General features: G+C 38.8%; 2 protein-coding genes and 1 pseudogene across 4 annotated transcripts in view; 1 reads left to right on the plus strand and 2 right to left on the minus strand.

Annotated features, from left to right (window-relative positions):
- Positions 1 to 23,354, plus strand: part of elfn1b (extracellular leucine-rich repeat and fibronectin type III domain containing 1b) — a 100,051-nt gene that overhangs the window by 29,999 nt on the left and 46,698 nt on the right. The gene's annotated exons all lie outside the window — the stretch shown is intronic.
- On the minus strand, positions 11,560 to 13,640 carry LOC309494339 (UDP-glucuronosyltransferase 2A3-like). Its single transcript, XM_082163649.1, has 2 exons — positions 13,522 to 13,640; positions 11,560 to 13,175 (listed from the first exon to the last, which is right to left on the minus strand). Exons 1-2 carry the CDS (start codon positions 13,526 to 13,528, stop codon positions 11,575 to 11,577), a joined length of 1,608 nt encoding a protein of 535 aa, XP_082019775.1. The 5' UTR covers positions 13,529 to 13,640; the 3' UTR covers positions 11,560 to 11,574.
- LOC309494669 lies at positions 16,207 to 22,656 on the minus strand (annotated as a pseudogene). The gene is made up of 4 exons (XR_014211764.1): positions 22,514 to 22,656; positions 21,734 to 21,870; positions 19,465 to 21,060; positions 16,207 to 17,815 (listed from the first exon to the last, which is right to left on the minus strand). The product of XR_014211764.1 is annotated as an uncharacterized misc_RNA (transcript).

Consider the following 23,354-nt stretch of genomic DNA (forward strand, 5'->3'; position numbering starts at 1 on the left):
GATTTGGAAAAAGCAGGTAAAAGTTCTGGCAGAAAGCGATGCATAAGGATGTAGTGTAACGACACCCAGTTCCAGGAATGCACTAATATTTTGTTGGTAGTACCAGTTTGCAACAATTATTAGTTAACACTAAGTTGTTAACACTTCGGAAAAAATAATAATTCGTCGTTACACTACATCCTTATGCATCGCTTTCTGCCAGGACTTTTACGTGCTTAAGCCATTCGGCTGATATCTCTAAATAAGCTCTAACTTTAATAATGTTCGACCAAGGGAAAAAAGGCTTCTGGGGGGTGTTTGGCTCGGGGTCATGGTGCAAAGGACCCTATGTTGATTTTACTACGAACCATACCTTTAATGTTGTCACATTTTTCTGGCTAAATAAACATTACAAAAAAAAAGAAACCAAATGCAGTTCTATTTTGTATTTTTTACAATGTAATTCATGTTCTATTTATTAAAACCAAGTAAAAAAGGCAGTAAGAATTTAAACAATTTTGTTTTATTTGTGAACTGATGTTCAGCTGTTCTTTTTATTTGTCAACTTATTTTCGAAACATCAGTCATCAAGCTCTGTAGTCACAGACTTGAAGATGCACCTTTAATTTTTACCAAGCCAATTGCTCATGTTTTCAGGCCATTTCAAGTTTGATTTTGACGTGACATAAAGCAGTGATATCTAAGTGAGTGAGTTGTTTACTCACTTTTGAATTAGTCTTTCCATTAACGCCATCATTATCTTTATTCAGGCCAATTCGAGAACACGCACGAAAACAAGAGGCGGGATTTATCGTATAAACCAATCATATCCAATTATAACCAACCATATCCAATCGTAGCATGATGGAGACATTACCTTCTCTCACGTGACTTTCCCCTATTCATTCTCAATTACACACACCAAACCTTTAACCGCACACTTTAGGGGGTTTGTTAAAACTCACTGGGCTCAGGGGAGGCAAGAGAGACGCGGACTCCCTCTGTAACTTTACCTGCACTGTTACGTTAGAAAAACCAAAGTGATTTATACACCTTTTAATGTCACAACTTGTAATATTTATGTTTTTGTAATATGGATGTTTTTATCATCCAATTCTTAAGGCACTGCCTCCCTTGCCTCCAGAGGAAACTCTCCTGATAATCTTTGTGTGTGTGCGTGTGTGTGTTTGTGTGTGCACAAAAAAACTTTACCAATATTATAAGTGAACCTCAGGGAACATATTAAAATAATAAAAAAATCCATGACATGAACCCTTTAAAATCAAAATATCAAGTACCACACAACCCTGGTGTGTTTGTCAAAATATGTCATGGAATTTTTCTCGTGTGTGGCAGGAGAAATACAGACTTTTCCAAATCGGAAAGCAATAAAAATCAAACCTCTGTAAATGCTGGAATTATCTCTAAAGTCACTTTTTGTGATGTTTATTCATGCTTTTTTTCACCACCCAATGATGTACTATCAACATGGCAGCAAATATTGATATATGTGATTAAATGTAATTCATTCATTTAAATAAAATTGACTAGATTTACAGTTTCTAATCGCACTAAAACATTTTTTCTTCTTCTTTTTTTAAAAGTCAAGTCAAGCTTGATATTACATTTCATTTTGTATGTTTACTGTGGTCAATGGTCCCTCACTGAATCGGTTTCAGTTTGTCCGAAAAGTGTGACGAACGACTGAAGGACATTTCCAGCGTTCTGCATGAGTGTGTGTCATGGTTTAAATCGGAGGGGGGTGGGGAATAGCTAAAATTACTTGCTTCAATGTACTTAAACATTAATCAAAAATGTGCTTATGCTGTCTATCCATATTCTGACAGAGTAATACATTACACACACAAGCTCTGGGACTGAACATAAACAAATGCACGCTGTCCTTTGGGGGGCAGCATTTCACACCGTGCGGCAGCTTTGTTTCAGAAAATAGAAGCACATATGAGCAATGGAGAAACTTTAATGTGTCTGGATTTTTTAGCCCAGTTTTCACACATCTCACATCCTCATTCTTTAGAATGACTAATGGGGTGAAAGTACTGCCCCTCAAGGAAAAAGAGAGGGAGAGAGAAAAAAGGAAGTTTGTCCTATTTAAGTGGACAGAGCACCCTTTGAAGGACATTGAGATACACACACACACACACAGAAGGAGCTGCTTCCCTAGGGCTGTCATGGTAACCTGGATAAATGATGAAAAGGTTTCTGTTATCTTGCTTCATTGTGCTCTAGAGTACTTAAGTATTTTGGTCATATTAACATGAAATTAGAATGCTAAATGGGTCATTCCTGGGATTCGGTAATATTTCAACTTGGACTTTTTTAATTTTTAAACTACATATGATTACATTTCTAAATACCCCACATTATTAGGCACATATCAAACCTTCAAAAAATCATATTTTCCCATCTCAGGCATTAAAGACTTTTTATTATTTTCAGTTTTTTTCAGATTTGTACACCTTTTATTCTCAACCCCGTAACGGACAAAATTGAATTAGTTTAAACAGGATTTTACACAAAACTTGTTATAAAACAAACATCTACCTACTACTCATGTGTCCCTCATACCAATTCAATGACTTGAAATGTAACATTTATGCTAATTTTCACATTTGAATGTGATGGAAGTTACAAATATCCAAATTGTTTGTCCATGGTCTCTTTATTTTAGTAAGAAAAAATTTAATTTAGATGTTTCACTAAAGCCACAATTTTACTGTGTTAGCCCTTAACATGTCGGGTGGTAATCAGAAAGAAATTCTTTAATTTTTAATTGTCTTCCTTATTTTATTTTCCCAAAATATTAATGTGACAGGGTTGAGAATACTGTGATGGGGTTGAATACTGTAACAGGGTTGAAAGGACACAATGGCCTACTTTTAATTTGTATTTGTTTAATACGAAAATCCCTCTTTGAGACTCAAACAAAACACTATTTTATTTAAGGCAACCATGTAATAAAGACATAGTCATATTTAGTTTTTTCATTTTTACTTTATTATCTGAACTGCAGTGAGAATTTAAACAAAGAAAACTATTGCAGACAGTACGGTCGTTAGTAACATTCAAATATTTTTGGTAAGAAAAAACAAAAATAGATTACCAAACAGAACCTTTTATCAAATGGGCACAATAGGTAAATTCACTAGTGTCTAAACCGGAAAAGATGCCCGAGCCACCTCAACTGGTCCCTCTCGATGTGGAGGAGCAGCGGCTCTACTCTGAGCTCCTCCCGAGTGACCGAGCTTCTCACCCTATCTCTAAGGGATCACCCAGCCACCCAGTGGAGGAAGCTCATTTTGGCCGCCTGTATCCGGGATCTTGTCCTTTAGGCCATGGCCCACAGCTCATGACCATAGGTGAGAGTAGGAACGTAGATTGACCAGTAAATCGAGAGCTTCGCCTTGCGGCTCAGCTCTTTCTTCACCATGACAGACCGGTACATCGACCGCATTACTGCAGAAGCTGCACCGATCCATCTGTCAATCTCCCGTTCCATCCTTACCTCACTCGTGAACAAAACCCCAAGATACTTGAACTCCTCCACTTGAGGCAGGAACTCTCCACCAACCTGAAGCGGACAAACCACCCTTTTCCGACTGAGAACCATGGCCTCGGATTTGGAGGTGCTGATTCTCATCCCAGCCGCTTTACACTCGGCTGCAAACTGCTCCAGTGCATGCTGAAGGTCCTGGTCTGAAGGGGCCAACACGACAACATCATCCGCAAAGAGCAGAGACGAAATCGCGTGGACCCCAAACCTGACACACTCCGGCCCCTGGCTGCGCCTAGAAATTCTGTCTATAAAAATTATGAACAGATCCGGCGACAAAGGGCAGCCCTGCCGGAGTCCAACATGCACTGGGAACAAGTCTGACTTACTGCCAGCAATGCAAACCAAGCTCCTGCTCTGGTCATACAGGGACCGGATAGCCCTTAGCAAAGGGCGCCCGAACCCCATACTCCCAGAGCACCCTCCACAAGATGCCGCGAGGGACGCAGTCGAATGTCTTCTCAAAAAACACAAAGCACATGTGGATTGGTTGGGCAAACTCCCATGAACCCTCCAGCACCCTGGAGAGGATATAGAGCTGGTCCAGTATTCCACGACCGGGACGAAAACCACACTGTTCATCCTGAATCCGAGATTCTACTATCGGCCGTATTCTCCTCTCCAGTACCCTGGCATAGACTTTCCCGGGGAGGCTGAGAAGTGTGATCCCCCTATAGTTGGAGCACACCCTCCGGTCCCCCTTCTTAAACAGAGGGATCACCACCCTGGTCTGCCAGTCCAAAGGTACTGTCCCCGACCGCCACGCGATGCCGCAGAGGCGTGTCAGCCAAGACAGCCCCACAACATCCAGAGACTTGAGGTACTCAGGGCGGATCTCATCCACCCCCGGTGCCCTGCCACCGAGGAGTTTCTTGACTATCTCTGTGACTTCAGCCCGGGTGATGAACGAGTCCGCCTCCGAGCCCTCAGCCTCTGCTTCCTCAATGGAAGACGTGACGGAGGGATTGAGAAGATCCTCGAAGTATTACTTCCATCGTCCGATGATATCCCCAGTCGAGGTCAACAGCTGCCCACCTCCACTGTAAACAGCGTTGGTAGGGCATTGCTTCCCCCTCCTGAGGCGCCGGATGGTTTGCCAGAATCTCTTCGAGGCTGACCGATAGTCCTTCTCCATGGCCTCACCGAACTCCTCCCAGACCCGATTTTTTGCCTCCACAACCACCCAGGCTGCAGCCCACTTGGCCTGCCGGTACCCATCAGCTGCCTCAGGAGTCCCACAAGCCAGCCAGGCCCGATAGGACACCTTCTTCAGCTTGATGGCATCCCTTACTTCCGGTGTCCACCACCGGGTTCGGGGATTGTCGCCTCGACAGGCACCGGAGACCTTACGGCCACAGCTCCGAGTAGCCGCGTTGACAATGGAGGTGGACTCAATATCTCCAGACTCCCTCGGGATCTGTTCGAAGCTCTACCGGAGGTGGAGGTTGAAGATATCTGACAGGGGATTCAGCCAAGCGTTCCCAACAGACCCTCACAGTACGTTTTGGTCTGCAGAGTCTGTCCAGCTTCCTCCCCCGCCATCGGATCCAACTCACCACCAGGTGGTGATCAGTTGACAGCTCCGCCCCTCTCTTCACCCGAGTGTCCAAGACATACGGCCGGAGGTCAGATGAAACAACCACAAATTCGATCATCGACCTGTGCACTGATGGATACCCTTATGCTTGAACATGGTGTTCGTTAAGGACTAGCCGTAACTAGCACAGAAGTCCAATAACAGAACACCACTCGGGTGAAGAGAGGGGGGGCCGTTCCTCCCAATCACACCCCTCCAGGTGTCACTGTCACTTTCCAGCACTCCTCCCAGGGACCCCAAGAAGGCCGGGTACTCTGTCCTGCTGTTTGGCCCATAGGCGCACACGACAGTGAGAGACCTATCCCCGACCCGAAGGCGCAGGGAAGCGACCCTCTCGTTCACCGGGGTGAACTCCAACACATGGCGGCTGAGCTGGGGGGCTATAAGCAAACCCACACCAGCCCGCCACCTCTCACCATGGGCAACTCCACAGTGGTGAAGAGTCCATCCTCTCTCAAGGAGTGTGGTTCCAGAGCCCAAGCCGTGCATGGAGGTGATCCCAACTATCTCTAGTCGGAATCTCTGAACCTCAAGCACAATCTCAGGCTCCTTCCCCGCCAGAGAGGTGACGTTCCATGTCCCTAGAGCTAGATTCCTTGTCCAGGGATCGAGTTGTCGAGGCCCCCGCCTTCGACTGCCGCCCGATCCACTAAGCACCGGCCCCTTACGGTCCCTCCTGCAGGTGGTGGGTCGCTCCTTCGGGCTGAGCCTGGCCGGACCCCATGGGGGTAGGCCCGACCTCCAGGCGTTCGCATACGAGCCCCAACCCCGGCACTTGAAGTTGGCAGTTCAAGGAGGGGAATATGAGTTATGATTTTGGTAATAATATATTTACTGAAATTACATTTTTAAATTGAAATCATTGATTAAATTAAGTGAATAACTCAACCCTGTCACAAAGTTTACAACCCCAAAACAATGACATATGTGACGGGGTTGAGTGTGATGGGGTTGAGTTTTTTGCTCAAAATGGCCACTGCTCTTAATGTGGACTAGAAGAGTGGGCCACATGGCAGCCAATGAAATAAGTATATTTTAGATTTTTATGGATTAAAATAAAATTTTGAAAAGTCATCATTTTCCATCTTAATTGTATGTGATGGGGTTGAGTTGTTAAGCTTGACAGTACCCTCCCTGACTATAATACACCTCAAAAAATGAATAAAAATTGTGATATCACTCACCTTCTTCTGCACCATGCTGTTGAAGAGAGCTAAATGATGCAACTTCCTGTGAATGATGTCACATATGGGTGGAGTCTAAATTATTATGGGCGGAGAATGGTTGGCGTGACGGGGTTGAGTTCAGACTGAGGGACGTAACTTTATAAGTTGTTTTTTATCAAATATCTTGCATTTTTAAAAAAAAATTCTTTTCAAAAGCAAAGAACACAAATAAATAATTGCATTATTGCCGAAAATTATAGACACTGTGCACATTTTATTAATTATTTTCCAAGTACAAATTCAGCGAAGAACCTCAGGGACATGACAAAATGCTTGCTGTAAGGCGGAAATAAGATTTTTTTAATTGATAAAAATTATTTAAATGCAATAATTATTTGTATTCATTATAAAGGGCATACCAAAGTATTGTGAAAAGCTTTTAACATTTCATTTTGGTGAACCACCACTTTAAAAAATCTAGGGGACTGAAATATTACCGAATCCCAGGAATGACCCAAATAATGCAAATAATAAGATGTGCTTTAAAATAACTTGCAGTGCAAACAATTGGCAAATATTGTAAACAATTCAGTTACTTATACACACATATTTTGTACATGAACTACTGTACAATGAGATTCATATGTATGAAATGTATATAGATCTTTTTATTTTTTTGTTAGTGTTCACATTCTACATTAGCCACAGGGAGCGTAATAAAAATGTGTGAACATCACCATCATGATGTCTAAACATACATACTGCACCTGCTGATACTGATGTTCAGACATTGTCGTTTCCTCTCTGATGTATGCCAGAAATAGCCTGCATGTTGTCTAGTTGAAGGATAATGGGGATGATGCCAAACAATCCTTAAAATAAATAGAAAACAACGACACACACAGAAAATATGCTTTCACATACACCCACTGCATTAGATGAATATTCTTTAAAACCTATAATGATGTCAAAAAAAGAAGAAATGCTTTGTATATCTGCGCGGATAAAAGCTTTCAATTACGCTTGTATTTTTAGCAGCTCGGCTGCATATTAAAGTACTAAAGCAGCAGAAAGTTCTGCTGTGTGTTTTGTAAAGCGTGAAGTCAGGAAAATTTCAAACACGCATACAGATTATGCGTGTTCCAGATTGTGTATGTGTATAGTGTACAGATATCTGACAGCAGAAATTCATGTAGATGCAGCCCAGTGGTTAGTGTGATGAGTAAGCCAGTCTGTAAAACTACCAATAACCCTGCAGTTAAGTCTGGCTCACTCCATGAATATGGTATGCTTCTGTCTTCTATTACTTTGGTTCGAGGAGAGAACCATTATTTTAGTGATTGTTGTTTTATTTGTTTTCCCCACAACATCTACGTATATTGCTTTCTCTTGCTGTTTCAGTCATGCACATTTACGTCTATGAATAACCATTTGATGCATGTTGCATGAATTTTACAGAGCAAAAATAGCATTTATTTGACTGAAATTCAAATAAGCAAGTCTATATTGTATGCTTATATGGTTGCCAACTAATGAAACACTACAGATTATTCAAAAATCTGTTGGATATTAATCAAATTTCTTCTATACATTATTCTTTCTGACAATAAAGCACTTGAACACAGCAAACTCATAATTCCAACTTCAGAAGTGGGAAGTAGGAAATATCACTTAAAGCAATAAGCAAGCAATATCACACAAGCAACTTGTAAAAATACTGAATGTGCCTCATGCCCAACTGCCCTTATGTTCTGATATTCACAAAAACACCATGATTGCAAATGTGATTTTGCTTTTATAAACAGGTCGTTAGTTAATATTGAGTTACTTCCATTTTAGATATGATGTTGCCAGTCTGTTTTTGCTCCAACTCTGCAACACATGTAGTGGTGTTGTCCTGAACAAATCAGCATTTTGAATGAATCGGGTGAATGAATGATTCAATGACTCACTCATTAAAACAGTATTTTGATTCATTCCTAAATAAATTAGTGATTTGAACGAATTGGTTGAATGAATGATTCACTGTTAAAGATAGTCAGTTGTTGCCACCTAATGGCTTATCAAAAAACCAGCGGAAAGCATTACTGTTTTTCTCAATCTTTTTTCTTAATTGTTTTTTAAACAGTCTTAATATTCTCTAAATGTAACTGTTTTATGGGACATCACAACACAACTCTACCCAAAACATATATCGTTTTTTACAACCGCAAGAACCATTTTCTCAAAGCTCTTCAGACAGTGAGCACAACTTCACATGTGGGCTAAACTGTGGATCATCTTCCATTGCTTTAGCACAAAATGCATTCAGTGATGACATCTTTCATTTCAATTATTTTCTCACTTAGACACAAAAAAAAAACAAAAAAAAAAACAAAAACAACTTAACATAATATAAAACTGAATAAGAAAGCAGTTTATATAGTAAAACCATATTGAAATATATTCTGAATCTAAAACTTAAATACTATCAAAACAAGTAGATGGAGATTAACACCTACACAGATGTAAATCCTTCAATTTCATTACCATCTATACAAAAGGGGACAATTTAGGAATAAATGTGTATTGTAATGTAAATCATGTAACATAAACTGCAGTGAATTATGAACAGTAGAGAGTGTCATTTGGTAAAGAAATGTTACAAAAGAAAACATTGTTGAAACATTTTTAGTTTGAAAACTTTTTTAGGTTGTTATGAGTGACAAAGTGTGTTTGTTGTATGACAACCTTTACTTTGTTAGGGAAGAATGACTGGATTTGGGACATATATGAAGTGCTTTGGTAGCTTTAGTGCATGAACTACTGTGTCAAGTTGAGTTCACTCTCAGAAAAAAAGGTACAAAAGCTGTCACTCTGGGACAGTACCCTTCAAAAGGGTTCTAATATGTACCATTTAGGTACTAATATGTACACGTTTGGTACCAATATGTACCTTTGAGGGACTTTTTATGTTATATTGTAATATTGCACTCTTTAGGTACAAAGGTGTACCTTTTGAAAAGGTACCGCCACAGTGACAGCTTTTGTACCTTTTTTTCTGAGAGTGTTGGTAAGAAAAACTGTGTGAAGAGTTTTGAAAAAGTACCCTTAGTATTGAGAAATGTGTCCTGGCAATTGTAAAAAAAACTGTAATTCAATTCAGTCAGTAAATTGGCCAATAAGAACTGAGCCAACGCAAATGAGAAAAACTGTAATGAAAAATCCCACCACTTTTTATACTGACAAAACACAAACAAGTGGAGTGATATATTTGAACTAAAAGCCTGCTTTAGGGGATCTAAAATTATATCCTAATCTTGGCTGCTAACTCAAAGGTCAAAGATGTGAATCATAAACTGGAGACATCTACCACCACTGTGCTCTTGAGCAATGCCTAATCACAATCACAGGTTGCCCCAGTGGATCTGTCACTACTGCTTGTGTCATTCAGAATAAGACTTGTTTATTATATGAGTAGTGATAAAGTAATAACATAGTAACAAAATGTGCTGATTGTTTTTCCATTGACCAAAAAATGCCTTTTTGGAAAGAAAAGGTATAACATACTGTAAAAATGCACATTCTACGGTTAACTGAGCAGGTCAAATATGCATTATTTCCCAAATATATTTCCCCAAGCATTCTTGTTATTAAAGGGTTAGTTCACCCAAAAATGAAAATTCTGTCAGTAATTACTCACCCTCATGTTGTTCCAAACGCGTAAGACCTTCGTTCATCTTCGGAACACAAATTGAGATATTTTTGATGAAATCTGAGAGCTGATCACTTCTCCATAGGTTGCTAGGTGGCCCAAACTTGCTGGCCCAGAAAAGTTAGTAAAGAGATCGTTAATATAGTCCAAGTGACTACAGTGGCTCAATCTTAAGTATATCAAGCGACGAGAATACTTTTTGTGCGCAAAAACAAACAAAAATAACGACTTTATTCCACTATTCATTTCCTTCTCTCTGGGCCTCGTAGTGTTTTTGCGCTGCGCGTCACACACATGACCAGCGTCGGCCAATAGTGAGCCTATGTGGTGACGTATAACACAGACGCGCTGCGCAAAAACACTACGAGGCCCAGAGAGAAGGAAATGAATAGTGGAATAAAGTCGTTATTTTTGTTTGTTTTTGCGCACAAAAAGTATTCTCGTCGCTTGATATACTTAAGATTGAGCCATTGTAGTCACTTGGACTATATTAACTATCTCTTTAATAACTTTTCTGGGCCAGCAAGTTTGGGTCACCTAGCAGCCTATGGAGAAGTGATCAGCTCTCAGATTTCATCAAAAATATATTTGTGTTCCGAAGATGAACGAAGGTCTTACGCGGTTGGAACAACATGAGGGTGAGTAATTACTGACAGAATTTTCATTTTTGGGTGAACTAACCCTTTAAGTGCGTGTTTGGAAATTAGCTGAGATAGATAGATAGATACATAGATAGATAGATAGATAGATAGATAGATAGACAGATAGATAGATAGATAGATAGATAGATAGATAGATAGACAGATAGATAGATAGATAGATAGATAGATAGATAGATAGATAGATAGATAAGATAGATAAGATAGATAAAAAATTTAAGTATGAAATTAATACTAGTACATTTTCATCCTCTTATTGTCGCTTGTTTTTCTCATTCTGAAGCAGAAATATCTAATAGTTTATATATTGTAAACTTTAATACAAATTTATAAAATCACCATATAAAATTTAATTTTAATTAAGAGATCGTCCTGATTATTTACTGAAAACAGGTTTGAATATGTGACCCTGGACCACAAAATCAGTCTTATGTGCAATTTTTTTTTAATTGAGATTTATACATCATCTGAAAGCTGAATACATAATCTTTCCATTGATATTAGGTTTGTTAGGATATGACAATATTTGGCCTAGATACAACTATTTGAAAATCTGGAAACTGAGGGTGCAGAAAAATCGAAATATTGAGAAAATCGCCTTTAAAGTTGTCCATTTCTATAGGCGATTGTGCTGCATCCACTCACAAAAATATTTTTTTTTTATATTTAAGGTGGGAAATTTACAAAATATCTTCATGGATCATGATCTTTACTTAATATCCTGATGAATTTTGGCATAAAAGAAAAATCTATAATTTTTACCCATACAATGTTTTGTTGGCTATTGCCACAAATATACCCGTGCGACTTAAGACTGGTTTTGTGATCCAGGGTCACATATAGTCTACAGAAACAATACAGCTACTGAGACTCATAAAAACACATTGTGTCAATTTAATTAAAAATCATTCACTTTTGCTTTTTGTTTTTCTTATGCATATTCTGCAGCAGAAATACTTGATAACCGCATATATAGTCAGGATTATGAGTGACACAGCAGAAAGCAGGAACAGAATGACATCAACAGAGTGATAAGAGTACCAGGGCATTTTGTAAGAGTCTGTGCGCAAGTGAGCGGCACCTTTGTGCCTCATAACAAACTCAATCCAGAAGATGGCGTTGTCCAGAGGCTTCACTGGGACGTCCTTGTGAAGCCTTGAGAGCCTCTGCATGTTCTCCCGATAAGAGGGCTCATAAAGGACCTCTTTGACAGTTTTAAGGAAGGAGTCCTTATCCACTGTGGCAAAGTCTACATTCTTGGCTACACCCTTTACTCTCATTTTAGAAAGATTATCAGGCTGGTCAAAAATCAGCCCAAATCCAATGATTGGTACCCCGTGGTAGATGGCTTCTTGAATTCCATTGGTTCCTCCATGTGCCACAAAGGCTCTGGTCTTAGGATGACCCAGAAGATCATTCTGAGGCATCCAGTCCATCATTAAGGTGTTGTTCCCTAGTGCAGATGGTCTCTTTCCTTTGTATCTCCAGATGATCTTCTGTGGAAGTTCTGCAAAAGCTTCAGCAACTGCCTCTGCCACATCATCAGGAAGCTGACCAATGAAAGTGCCCAGAGACATGATGATGACACCATGCTCCCCAGAGCTCTGCACAAAGTCCTCCAGATCTTGTGGAAGAGGCTTTGATGGCTTGCACTGAAAACCTCCCATGTAGACGATGTTTGGCATAGTGGGACGCGGGAATTCAAAAATAAAATCAACTCTATGGAGCCACAGATCGGCACCCTGAAGTAAAGTAAAGTAGGATGTTCCTGGGCCAATGAAGCGTTCACAAAGTGCATTAAAAGTTGGAATTATCATGATAGCTATCTGCATTTCTGCTATGATGTACATTACTACATTCTTCACTCTTTCCAAAAAACTCATGCGGTCTGATAACTCCAGCATTGGAGCTGGAACATAAGAAAGTGGAGAAGGAGCTATTGCAAAATGAGCCTCACTGTAAACTGTCCAACGGACATTGTAGACAATGGGCAGTTTGAGATAATGACCCAATAGTACACCTGGGACCATGGACGGATCTGTAAGAATCAAATCATATTTGGCATCTTTTAAGGACTGCATCAGCTGCTGGTCTTCAAACATGTTGACTATCATCTTGTTTTCAATTTCAAGTATCTCTAAAAAACTTTGCCACATTTCTATCTCCACCTTCAGACGAGCCCAGATCGAACCCTCCCTGATAATTCCCAGTAGATTAGATGCAAACACTTTGATGAATTCTTCACTAAATCCTCCTTCAGACTTGAGATTGATTGATGTGTAGTGAGGAGAGAATTCTTTGATGTACCAGCTGTTTGACATCCGAATGACTGTAACATTGTGACCTTCGGCATGAAGTGCTTCAATTAAGATGTTCATGTTGACCCAGTGACTGCCATCCACAGGAAAGACAAGAACCTTCCCGCTCTGAACAACTGGGACAGTCGTCAGCAGGAGGGTTAACATGATTGGCCCAATCACCTGAAAAAAATGTCCATTCATAGTTCCTGTTGCAAAGAAAGAAAAGATACAATTCTGAATAAAATGGTCCAGATTGTATAGTTCAAATTATAGTTCAAATACTGCATAATATATGATTCTTGTATTCTTGCTTAGAAAAAGGAACTGTATGTTGAATGCACAGAGGAAATAATTAGAGGCAAACTTCAGAATATAAAATATTAAATTAATTGCATTAACTAAAAACAAAAAACATTATAGACAGCCCTAATATATACAGGACCCATATTTATTTGCTTAGGGAAACCTTCAAATATTACATAGCAATATAAACATGAATCATTCACAATAAGATAGACTGCATCTTTTTAAATGAAAAAATAAAAATCTCACCCATCATTGTGTAGAATGGAAAATCTATCTGTTAACTGTTGTTGAATGGAGTGCAAGTCATCCAACTATCACAGCATTTGTCCTTGCTATGCATGTCAACATCTATTTATATATGTAAGTGAAGGTTCGTTTAACAATCTTTAAAGGGCAAGGGGCATTTACCTTCAAATATCTAGTTAATGAGTTACGATTCAAATTTATGTTTCTGGTACAAACTAACTCCCTTTACAGTTTGGGTTTAGGCACAACATTAAGTTAAGTAAATGATGACAACATTTCCATTGGACTAACCCATTAACAAAAAAAAAAAAAAAAAAAAACAACTTTCCTTTCTTTTCAACAATCTACAAATGCATTAATCCAACAAAGTCTGAAACCGAAAAAAGTATAGTTTTCAAATAGTTAGTATACCTTAAACAATGACCAACGGTAGGGAGTAACACACAAGCTTTCCACAGGTGATAGTAAATATTATTTATTTAGTAAATCACATCATCAGCTATCAGCGGTCATGTGACTCTCCCTGAGGAAGGCTTATGTTGAAACGTGTAGGAGAGATATTGTAACTTTTTGTATGGCTGTGAGACAATAAAGGCTTTTAATTAATAAGAGTGTCGTGATTATCTAGCTTTTTGTTTTTTGGACTAGTTAGTAGCCTATACCTCTTTAAATATTACTTCCATGAGTACAACAACCAATATGAATACTGTATATTCAATACAATATGAAAATAAAACATATGGTTTTCCACGATTAACAAGGATGACATTGGGTTTTATTGGCTCTATGCATATAGTGCTTTTGCAATAAAGGAACCTTGAACTTCCAATTGCTAAGAGCATGAGGTTGATAAAATTTGTTTATGCTAGGATCCACCTAAAGATGTATAATCAATATCGGTACCCTCTTGTAAAGAAATGTGCTTAGTCAAATCAACAAAAAATAAAAGACTATTGATTATTATTATTACTAAATTTAACTGCAATTCCTAATATATCACAACGTACGTGTGTGCGTGTGTTTTTTTTTTTTTGATTGAGAGATATTTATAAGAATACATATTTTACTGTCTGAAAAGACAACCAAAACCTTTAATTGCTTTTAAAATGATCTGTATATATATCAATTATATGTATATTGATGAAGCCTTCATTCTAAGAGATATGTTGGCTTCAGACTCTGGTGATACTGTTGCTCTGCTGCTATTGGACCTTACGGCTGCGTTCGATACAGTCGACCACCAAATTTTATTGTCTCGACTGGAGAACTGTGTGGGCATTAAGGGGTTGGCCTTAGCCTGGATTATGTCCTATTTGGAAGGCAGAAGTTTTTCAGTTCAGGTCAATGATGCTGTGTCCTCTTCGGCTCCTCTGTCGTGCGGAGTTCCTCAAGGGTCTGTCCTTGGGCCACTACTTTTTTCAATGTACCTGCTGCCTCTTGGGTCAATCCTCAGAAGTCACAATGTTTCATTCCATTTTTATGCTGACGACTGTCAAATATATGTGCCGCTAAGTCAGTCAAAAACCCTTTTAGAGTGTCTGAATGAAGTAAAAGCATGGATGGCTATGAATTTTTTGTATTTAAATGAGAGCAAAACTGAGTTTGTGTTATTTGCTCCTAGTGACTCAGCTGCTGCGGTTCCTGTTGACCTGGGTTGTCTAACCCGAGACATTAGCCCTGTGGTTACAAACCTGGGAGTCAAGTTGGACGGTCGTTTAAAACTTGATGCCCAGATTAGTGCAGTGGTGAAGACCAGCTTCTTCCAGCTGAGGCAACTAGTCAAAGTAAAACCGGTTTTATCTCGACATGATTTTGAAATTTTAATCCATGCTTTTATCACCACTCGTTTAGATTATTGCAATGCACTTTACACTGGTCTTAGCAAATCACTTATGGCACGATTACAACTAGTCCAAAATGCAGCTGCTCGTCTTTTAACTGGAACTCGAAAATTTGACCATATCTCACCCATCCTCCAATCCCTCCACTGGCTCCCTGTGCACTTTCGTACTGATTTTAAAATTCTTTTATTTGTTTTTAAATGTCTGCATGGCCTAGCCCCCCAGTACCTGTCTGATCTGCTCGTGCCCTACACCCCCTTTCGTTCGCTCCGGTCGGCTGACCAGGTACTGCTGGTCGTCCCCAAGACCAAACGTAAATCTAGAGGTGACCGTGCGTTTGCCGTGGCAGCTCCGAGACTCTGGAATGAGCTGCCTTTGCACATCAGACTGACTGAGTCTCTTCCTGTTTTTAAATCTCATCTTAAAACTCATTTATTTTCTTTGGCTTTTAACTCAGTTTGAGGGTTGACTTTCAGTTTTGTATTATTGTTGCATTTATTTTTATTGTTATTTATTGTTTTATTATAATTTCTTTTGTTGCGCCTCTGTTGTATGTTATTGTTTATTTATAGACTGTGTTCAGCACTTTGGTCAACAGTGTTGTTTTTAAGGTGCTTTATAAATAAAGGTGGATTGGATTGGATTGGATATGTAAGCATTTAAACTGTACCAATTTACATAGAAAAGATAAATTATTGTATAAAGAAAGGGTTTCACATACACTCCAAAGTGCAGATTTGTTACTGGATTTGTAGTGTGTAACACACCAAATTAAAAACATATATTGATGAATTAATTTAATTTACAAAAATTAAATAATAATAATAACAATAATAGTAAAAGAAACAACAGTCACTTGCTTTTGTTTTTTGTTTTTCTCATGCATATTCTGCAGCAGAAATACTTGATTACCGCATATATAGTCAGGATTATGAGTGACACAGCAGAAAGCAGGAACAGAATGACATCAACAGAGTGATAAGAGTACCAGGGCATTTTGTAAGAGTCTGTGCGCAGGTGAGCGGCACCTTTGTGCCTCATAACAAACTCAATCCAGAAGATGGCGTTGTCCAGAGGCTTCACTGGGACGTCCTTGTGAAGCCTTGAGAGCCTCTGCATGTTCTCCCGATAAGAGGGCTCATAAAGGACCTCTTTGACAGTTTTAAGGAAGCAGTCCTTATCCACTGTGGCAAAGTCTACATTCTTGGCTACACCCTTTACTCTCATTTTAGAAAGATTATCAGGCTGGTCAAAAATCAGCCCAAATCCAATGATTGGTACCCCGTGGTAGATGGCTTCTTGAATTCCATTGGTTCCTCCATGTGCCACAAAGGCTCTGGTCTTAGGATGACCCAGAAGATCATTCTGAGGCATCCAGTCCATCATTAAGGTGTTGTTCCCTAGTGCAGATGGTCTCTTTCCTTTGTACCTCCAGATGATCTTCTGTGGAAGTTCTGCAAAAGCTTCAGCAACTGCCTCTGCCACATCATCAGGAAGCTGACCAATGAAAGTGCCCAGAGACATGATGATGACACCATGCTCCCCAGAGCTCTGCACAAAGTCCTCCAGATCTTGTGGAAGAGGCTTTGATGGCTTGCACTGAAAACCTCCCATGTAGACGATGTTTGGCATAGTGGGACGCGGGAATTCAAAAATAAAATCAACTCTGTGGAGCCACAGATCGGCACCCTGAATTAAAGGAAAGTAGGATGTTCCTGGGCCAATGAAGCGTTCACAAAGTGCATTATAATGTGGAGCAAACAGGAAAGTGCCTTGTGCTTCAGTTATGATGTACATCACTACATTCTTCACTCTTTGAAAAAAGCTCATGCGGTCTGATAACTCCAGCATTGGAAAAGGAACATAAGAAAGTGGAGAAGGAGCTATTGCAAAATGACCTTCATCATATAATGTCCAACGAACATTGTAGACAATGGGCAGTTTGAGATAATGACCCAATATGACCCCTCCAAACATGGCTGGATCTGTAAGAATCAAATCATATTTGGCTTCTTTTAAAGACTGCATCAACTGCTGGTCTTCAAACATGTTGACTATCATCTCACTTTCTGTTTTAATCATCTGCAAAGAACTTTCCCACATCTCTATCTCCAGCTTCAGACGAGCCCATATGGAACCCTTCCTATGAATCTCCATAAGTCTGGATACAAACATATCCAGAAATTCTTCACTAAATCCTCCTTCAGACTTGAGATTGATTGATGTGTAGTGAGGAGAGAATTCTTTGATGTACTAGCTGTCTGCCATCCGAATGACTGTAACATAGTGACCTTTGGCATGAAGTGCTTCAATTAAGATGTTCATGTTGACCCAGTGACTGCCATCCACAGGAAAGACAAGAACCTTCCCGCTCTGAACAACTGGGACAGTCGTCAGCAGGAGGGTTAACATGATTGGCCCAAGCACCTGAAAAACCTGTCCATTCATAGTTCCTGTCGCAAAAAAGAGAACAAGCACATTTTAAAATTAGTTGCATATGTGCATTATTTAAGGACAGCTAGAATTTAGCTGTACCACAAAAAAAGAAAAAAGAAAAAGTTAATTTATCGCCTATTTTTTTGGCCAGATGTTTTACACAATTTTCACAATAATAATACTTTTTTAAAATTACATTATTTTGTATACGAGAGTGTTCATATTTATTTTTGTTGCTTATATAAAAATGCATTCTTCTGTATATATTTTAACTGTAAGCGATGACATACTAGGCTGTGAAGTATCCACTTCAATTGAACTTGCTTAGTTTGTTAACTATTGTGCTTGTACAGTAGTAGAAGTCATGTTTCTTTTTGTAATTCAGTAAGAACAAAGAAGTGGATATTGCATTCAGTAAATTTATCACAATGAGAATAATAGAAGAAAAACTAAAATAAAGTCACAGCCATGAGATCTATTTAAACAAAGATTTTGTCAAGTTGCAACAAAAAGTGAAAGCCATAAAATCCCCAACTATTTAGATATTAGAATTTTAACAATTTAGCACAATGTTAAGTCCTGGTAAAAAAAAAAAAAAAAAAATCCCACAATACTTTAATAACACCTTCGGGAGACATTTTTGCTGCAATCGTGTCTGTTTATAAGACTGCTAAACGCACTACAGATGGCTAAGCCAGTGGTTGCACTGCAAATAATTATTTTCCGTTACTTTGATGGACTGGGTTGTAAATTTCCTGTCATGCTCTGTTTTTATGCTTTATAATTTACAATAATGCTCTGAATTTTTTTAAGTGACATTGATATAATAAGAACTCTTGTGACAAGAGCTCTTTTTGTTCTATCATGAGCTGGATTATGGGTACTTGGCCTTTTCTTTTTACTCTGCTCTCACAACATAATGTGAAAGGGACAACAGGCACTGTGCAATGTGATCTGGCTACCCAATTTAATGAACAATATATTATTAATTAATACACTGCACTATAATTGGAATCTATAAATTGTTCAAACATCTTTTAAGAAATTAATACTTTTATTCAGCAAGGATGCATTAAATTGGTAACTGAATTTTGGTTTGTTTTACCAACTCGTCAACTGATTCAGACCAGAGCAATCGGTGTGGTGTGAAAAGGAAACAAAACGGCTGAAAAATGCTATACCCTTGGTCAGGAACAAATGAACCGAACTACAGATGTGAAAGCACCCTAAGAAACAATTATTGTATACATTATATATGATTGTCCAAATTTTCTGTTTCAATTCAAAAGTTTAATTAATTTGTTCAGCTCATAAATATGAAACAGAAACACTAACAAACAACAGTACAATCAAATGCATAGAGATGGTGAAATAATAACATACAGTAAAAGAAAAGGAAAACTTAAATGATAATAGAATCACACATGAGTTTATAGACATAGAAAGCATGATAGAGCTGACATAATTCATATATGAAATATAGAATAGGTTCTAAAACAATGAACACAACTAAAAACATGCGCATAAACCAAATAAATCAACATCTATAGATCACCATTTGAAATGAATATCATAATGATTGAAAGCTTTGGTCGTTAATATACTGGAAATGTCTGACTTAAGTTGCTTAATACCCGAGTAAAAGTAAAAAAGTAAAGTCATTCACTTTTGTTTTTTGTTTTTCTCATGCATATTCTGCAGCAGAAATACTTGATCACCGCATATATAGTCAGGATTATGAGTGACACAGCAGAAAGCAGGAACAGAATGACATCAACAGAGTGATAAGAGTACCAGGGCATTTTGTAAGAGTCTGTGCGCAAGTGAGCGGCACCTTTGTGCCTCATAACAAACTCAATCCAGAAGATGGCGTTGTCCAGAGGCTTCACTGGGACGTCCTTGTGAAGCCTTGAGAGCCTCTGCATGTTCTCCCGATAAGAGGGCTCATAAAGGACCTCTTTGACAGTTTTAAGAAAGGAGTCCTTATCCACTGTGGCAAAGTCTACATTCTTGGCTACACCCTTTACTCTCATTTTAGAAAGATTATCAGGCTGGTCAAAAATCAGCCCAAATCCAATGATTGGTACCCCGTGGTAGATGGCTTCTTGAATTCCATTGGTTCCTCCATGTGCCACAAAGGCTCTGGTCTTAGGATGACCCAGAAGATCATTCTGAGGCATCCAGTCCATCATTAAGGTGTTGTTCCCTAGTGCAAATGGTCTCTTACCTTTGTATCTCCAGATGATCTTCTGTGGAAGTTCTGCAAAAGCTTCAGCAACTGCCTCTGCCACATCATCAGGAAGCTGACCAATGAGAGTGCCCAGAGACATGATGATGACACCATGCTCCCCAGAGCTCTGCACAAAGTCCTCCAGATCTTGTGGAAGAGGCTTTGATGGCTTACACTGAAAACCTCCCATGTAGAAGATGTTTGGCATAGTGGGACGCGGGAATTCAAAGATAAAATCAACTCTATGGAGCCACAGATCGGCGCCCTGAAGTAAAGAAAAGAAAGATACTCCAGGACCAATGAAGCGTTCACAAAGTGGATTATAAGTTGGAGCAATCATGAAAGCAACTTGTGTTTCAGTTAAGATGTACATCCAAGCATTCTTCACTCTTTCCAAAAAACTCATGCGGTCTGATAACTCCAGCATTGGTAAAGGAATATAAGAAAGTGGAGAAGGTGCTATTGCAAAATGAGCCTCACTGCAAACTGTCCAACGAACATTGTAGACAATGGGCAGTTTGAGATAATGACCCAATAGTATACCTCCAAAGTTGACGGGATCTGTTAGAATCAAATCATATTTGGCATCTTTAAAAGACTGCATCAGCTGCTGGTCTTCAAACATGTTGACTATAAACTCACTTTCTATTTTATGCATCTTTAAAATATTTTGCCACATCTCTATCTCCAGCTTCAGACGAGCCCATGTGGAACCCTTCCTATGAATCTCCATAAGTCTGAATGCAAATCCTTCAAAGAATTCTTCACCAAATCCTCCAGGGGAATTCAGAGTGATTGATGTGTAGTGAGGAGAGAATTCTTTGATGTACCAGCTGTCTTCCATCCGAATGACTGTAACATAGTGACCTTTGGCATGAAGTGCTTCAATCAAGATGTTCATGTTGACCCAGTGACTGCCATCCACAGGAAAGACAAGAACCTTCCCGCTCTGAACAACTAGGACAGTCGTCAGCAGGAGGGTTAATGTGATTTGACCACATATCTGAAAAATCTGTCTGTTCATGGCACCTGCTGTAAAGCAACAGAGTAACAATAATGTTCTGACAGACTTTTGGAATCAGTTGAATATACTGTATCAAGTTGTAATATTAGTGAAGTGTAAATTGTTCATTCAACATTGCATCTGAAAATGTGAAAAATGTTAACAGATTGTAAAGTGAAATGCTAGCAAGCTTTGCGGCAGGGCAGCTGCACTGCACAACTTTTGCAGTTTTTTGCTACTATTTGTAGTCTAGACGCGTCAACACTAGTTACCGAAAGTCAGAGCCAGTCTGCAGATTTTAGGCCTTCGGCGCTGACAGATTTCTGAAAAAAATCGTGTAGTATATGATGGGCACAGATTTACGTTTTTTTCAGACTATGATTCTATTTAGTAGGAAGACATCAAACATGTTTGACATTTTTTAGCTGGTTTTAGAACACATTGTTTTCATTTGTTATGACAAGCTGCATGTTTCTGCGTGAGTTTGTTAGGCTGTGTGTCCACCAAAGCGTTTTTAGCCAGCTGAAAATGCCAGCGTTCCACTGAAAACGCCTTGTTGCAGGCGCTTGAGAACACTTCGGCACGGTGTCTTTTTTCAGTTAAGACGCTTTACGTGCTGATACGGAATATCGAAAGTGTTGCTAGTATTAGTATCACTAGTAGTGTTTCTTAATATGAAAATGTCAATAGAATATAAAGTACTTGCTCTGGCTCTTGTTTTCAATGATTTTGTTCCGTTGTTGTGCTTCTTGTTGTCGTCTGTTGCCGTAATACAAAGAGGATGTGATGGTTGGTCGATGTGGGATTTTTCCCGCCCTTCCTTCACTGTGCTTGGACGGCTGGGTAAAAAGAGACAATGATGAGCCTGCGTTTCACCCAAAGTTGAACATTCTTCAACTTTCCGCGACCAGAAAAAAATGGCGAGCGCTCAGCGTGAAATAGACGCTCAGCGACTCGTCACGCTGCTGGCGTTATAAAAAATGTGCCGTTCTCATTGAAACCACAAGCCTTGGTGTTCAGAATGTTTTGAAAGTCTCTGTGTATAATACTCTGTTGTTTAGTGTATGATGCCCATTTTTTGTAACCATTAACAAAGTTAGCAAATATGATGCAGTGTTTTAAAAATCTGTTCAGGTTTTAAATCATGTAGTGTATTACAGCCTTAAGGTGATTGTCTAAAAAAAAAAAAAAAGCAATATTGAATTTTTTGACAAGACACAACATTTAGTTCTGGTAACGAAGAACATGTACTCACCTGGTTTGTTAACTAGATGGCATTCAAACCTGTAATAAAGGGGGAAAAAATCACCCATATGAACATTAAAAAAAACAGCTTTCGCAAGGCAAATGTCAAATGAAAATCTCAAACGTTCTCATTTTTCTAATTGGTGTGGAAACAGCAAACATATCTACTTGTAATATTAAGTACTATTGTTCCTTGTGATCTCTATGCTGTTCATTATAAAAAATATATATTCTTACCTATGAATATGTAGCAGATCGGCCTGGAATGCAACGTAACTAACAAAACTACAAGCGTTTACTCTGTTTTGGTCTCTCTGTGCATGCTGATACAGTCTTTTAACAGTCTTTAACAGGGCAAAGGGCATTTACCTGCACAGCCCTAGTTAATAAGCTACCACTTAAAACTGTACTTGTAATTTTATCTTAGTACTGACTAAGTTCACTGAAGCTATACTAATATGACCAATACTTAATTTCTACTACATCTAGTGCATTTGACAAGAAACACCAGAATGTCTTTGGCACAAACACATTCAAGAGATTGAAAATATAGCCTAATGGAAAACATCAGCACTTACTGTAACAAATTTTTTTTTTTTTTTTTTTTTAGTACAGAAAAAAGAACATGTAAAATGCCCCATAGGAAATTAAATCAAATTGATTCAGCAAAATGACCTGAACTACTCAAAGCTTCTTAAGAATGAGGACATTCTAGAAGTGTGTGCTTGATACAACCGCTCTCCGGTGTCTCTGCTCGCTTGAAGTACTTTGTGCACACCTAATATGCACAGCAATATGCATTTAATTGTTGCTATATAGTATTACATAAAAAAACATTGTACATTTTTTTTTATCAAACTAAATCACAAAATGTGAATTATTTCATTCGATAATTTTTTTGAATAAAATATCTGCATGCTGACAAAATTCATACCTCATAGGTTTTAAGTTAATACTGTCATTCAAAGATAATACAGTAACCTATTTAAACTTAATGCATCTTGAGTACAACATAACACAGTAGTCTAAGTTGCAAACTGTATCTGTGTGATTCACTTAAAAGAAATGGCTCCAAGGA

Source organism: Leuciscus leuciscus (assembly GCF_965113295.1).
Source record: "Leuciscus leuciscus genome assembly, chromosome: 3".
NCBI classification, from domain to species: Eukaryota; Metazoa; Chordata; class Actinopteri; order Cypriniformes; family Leuciscidae; genus Leuciscus; species Leuciscus leuciscus.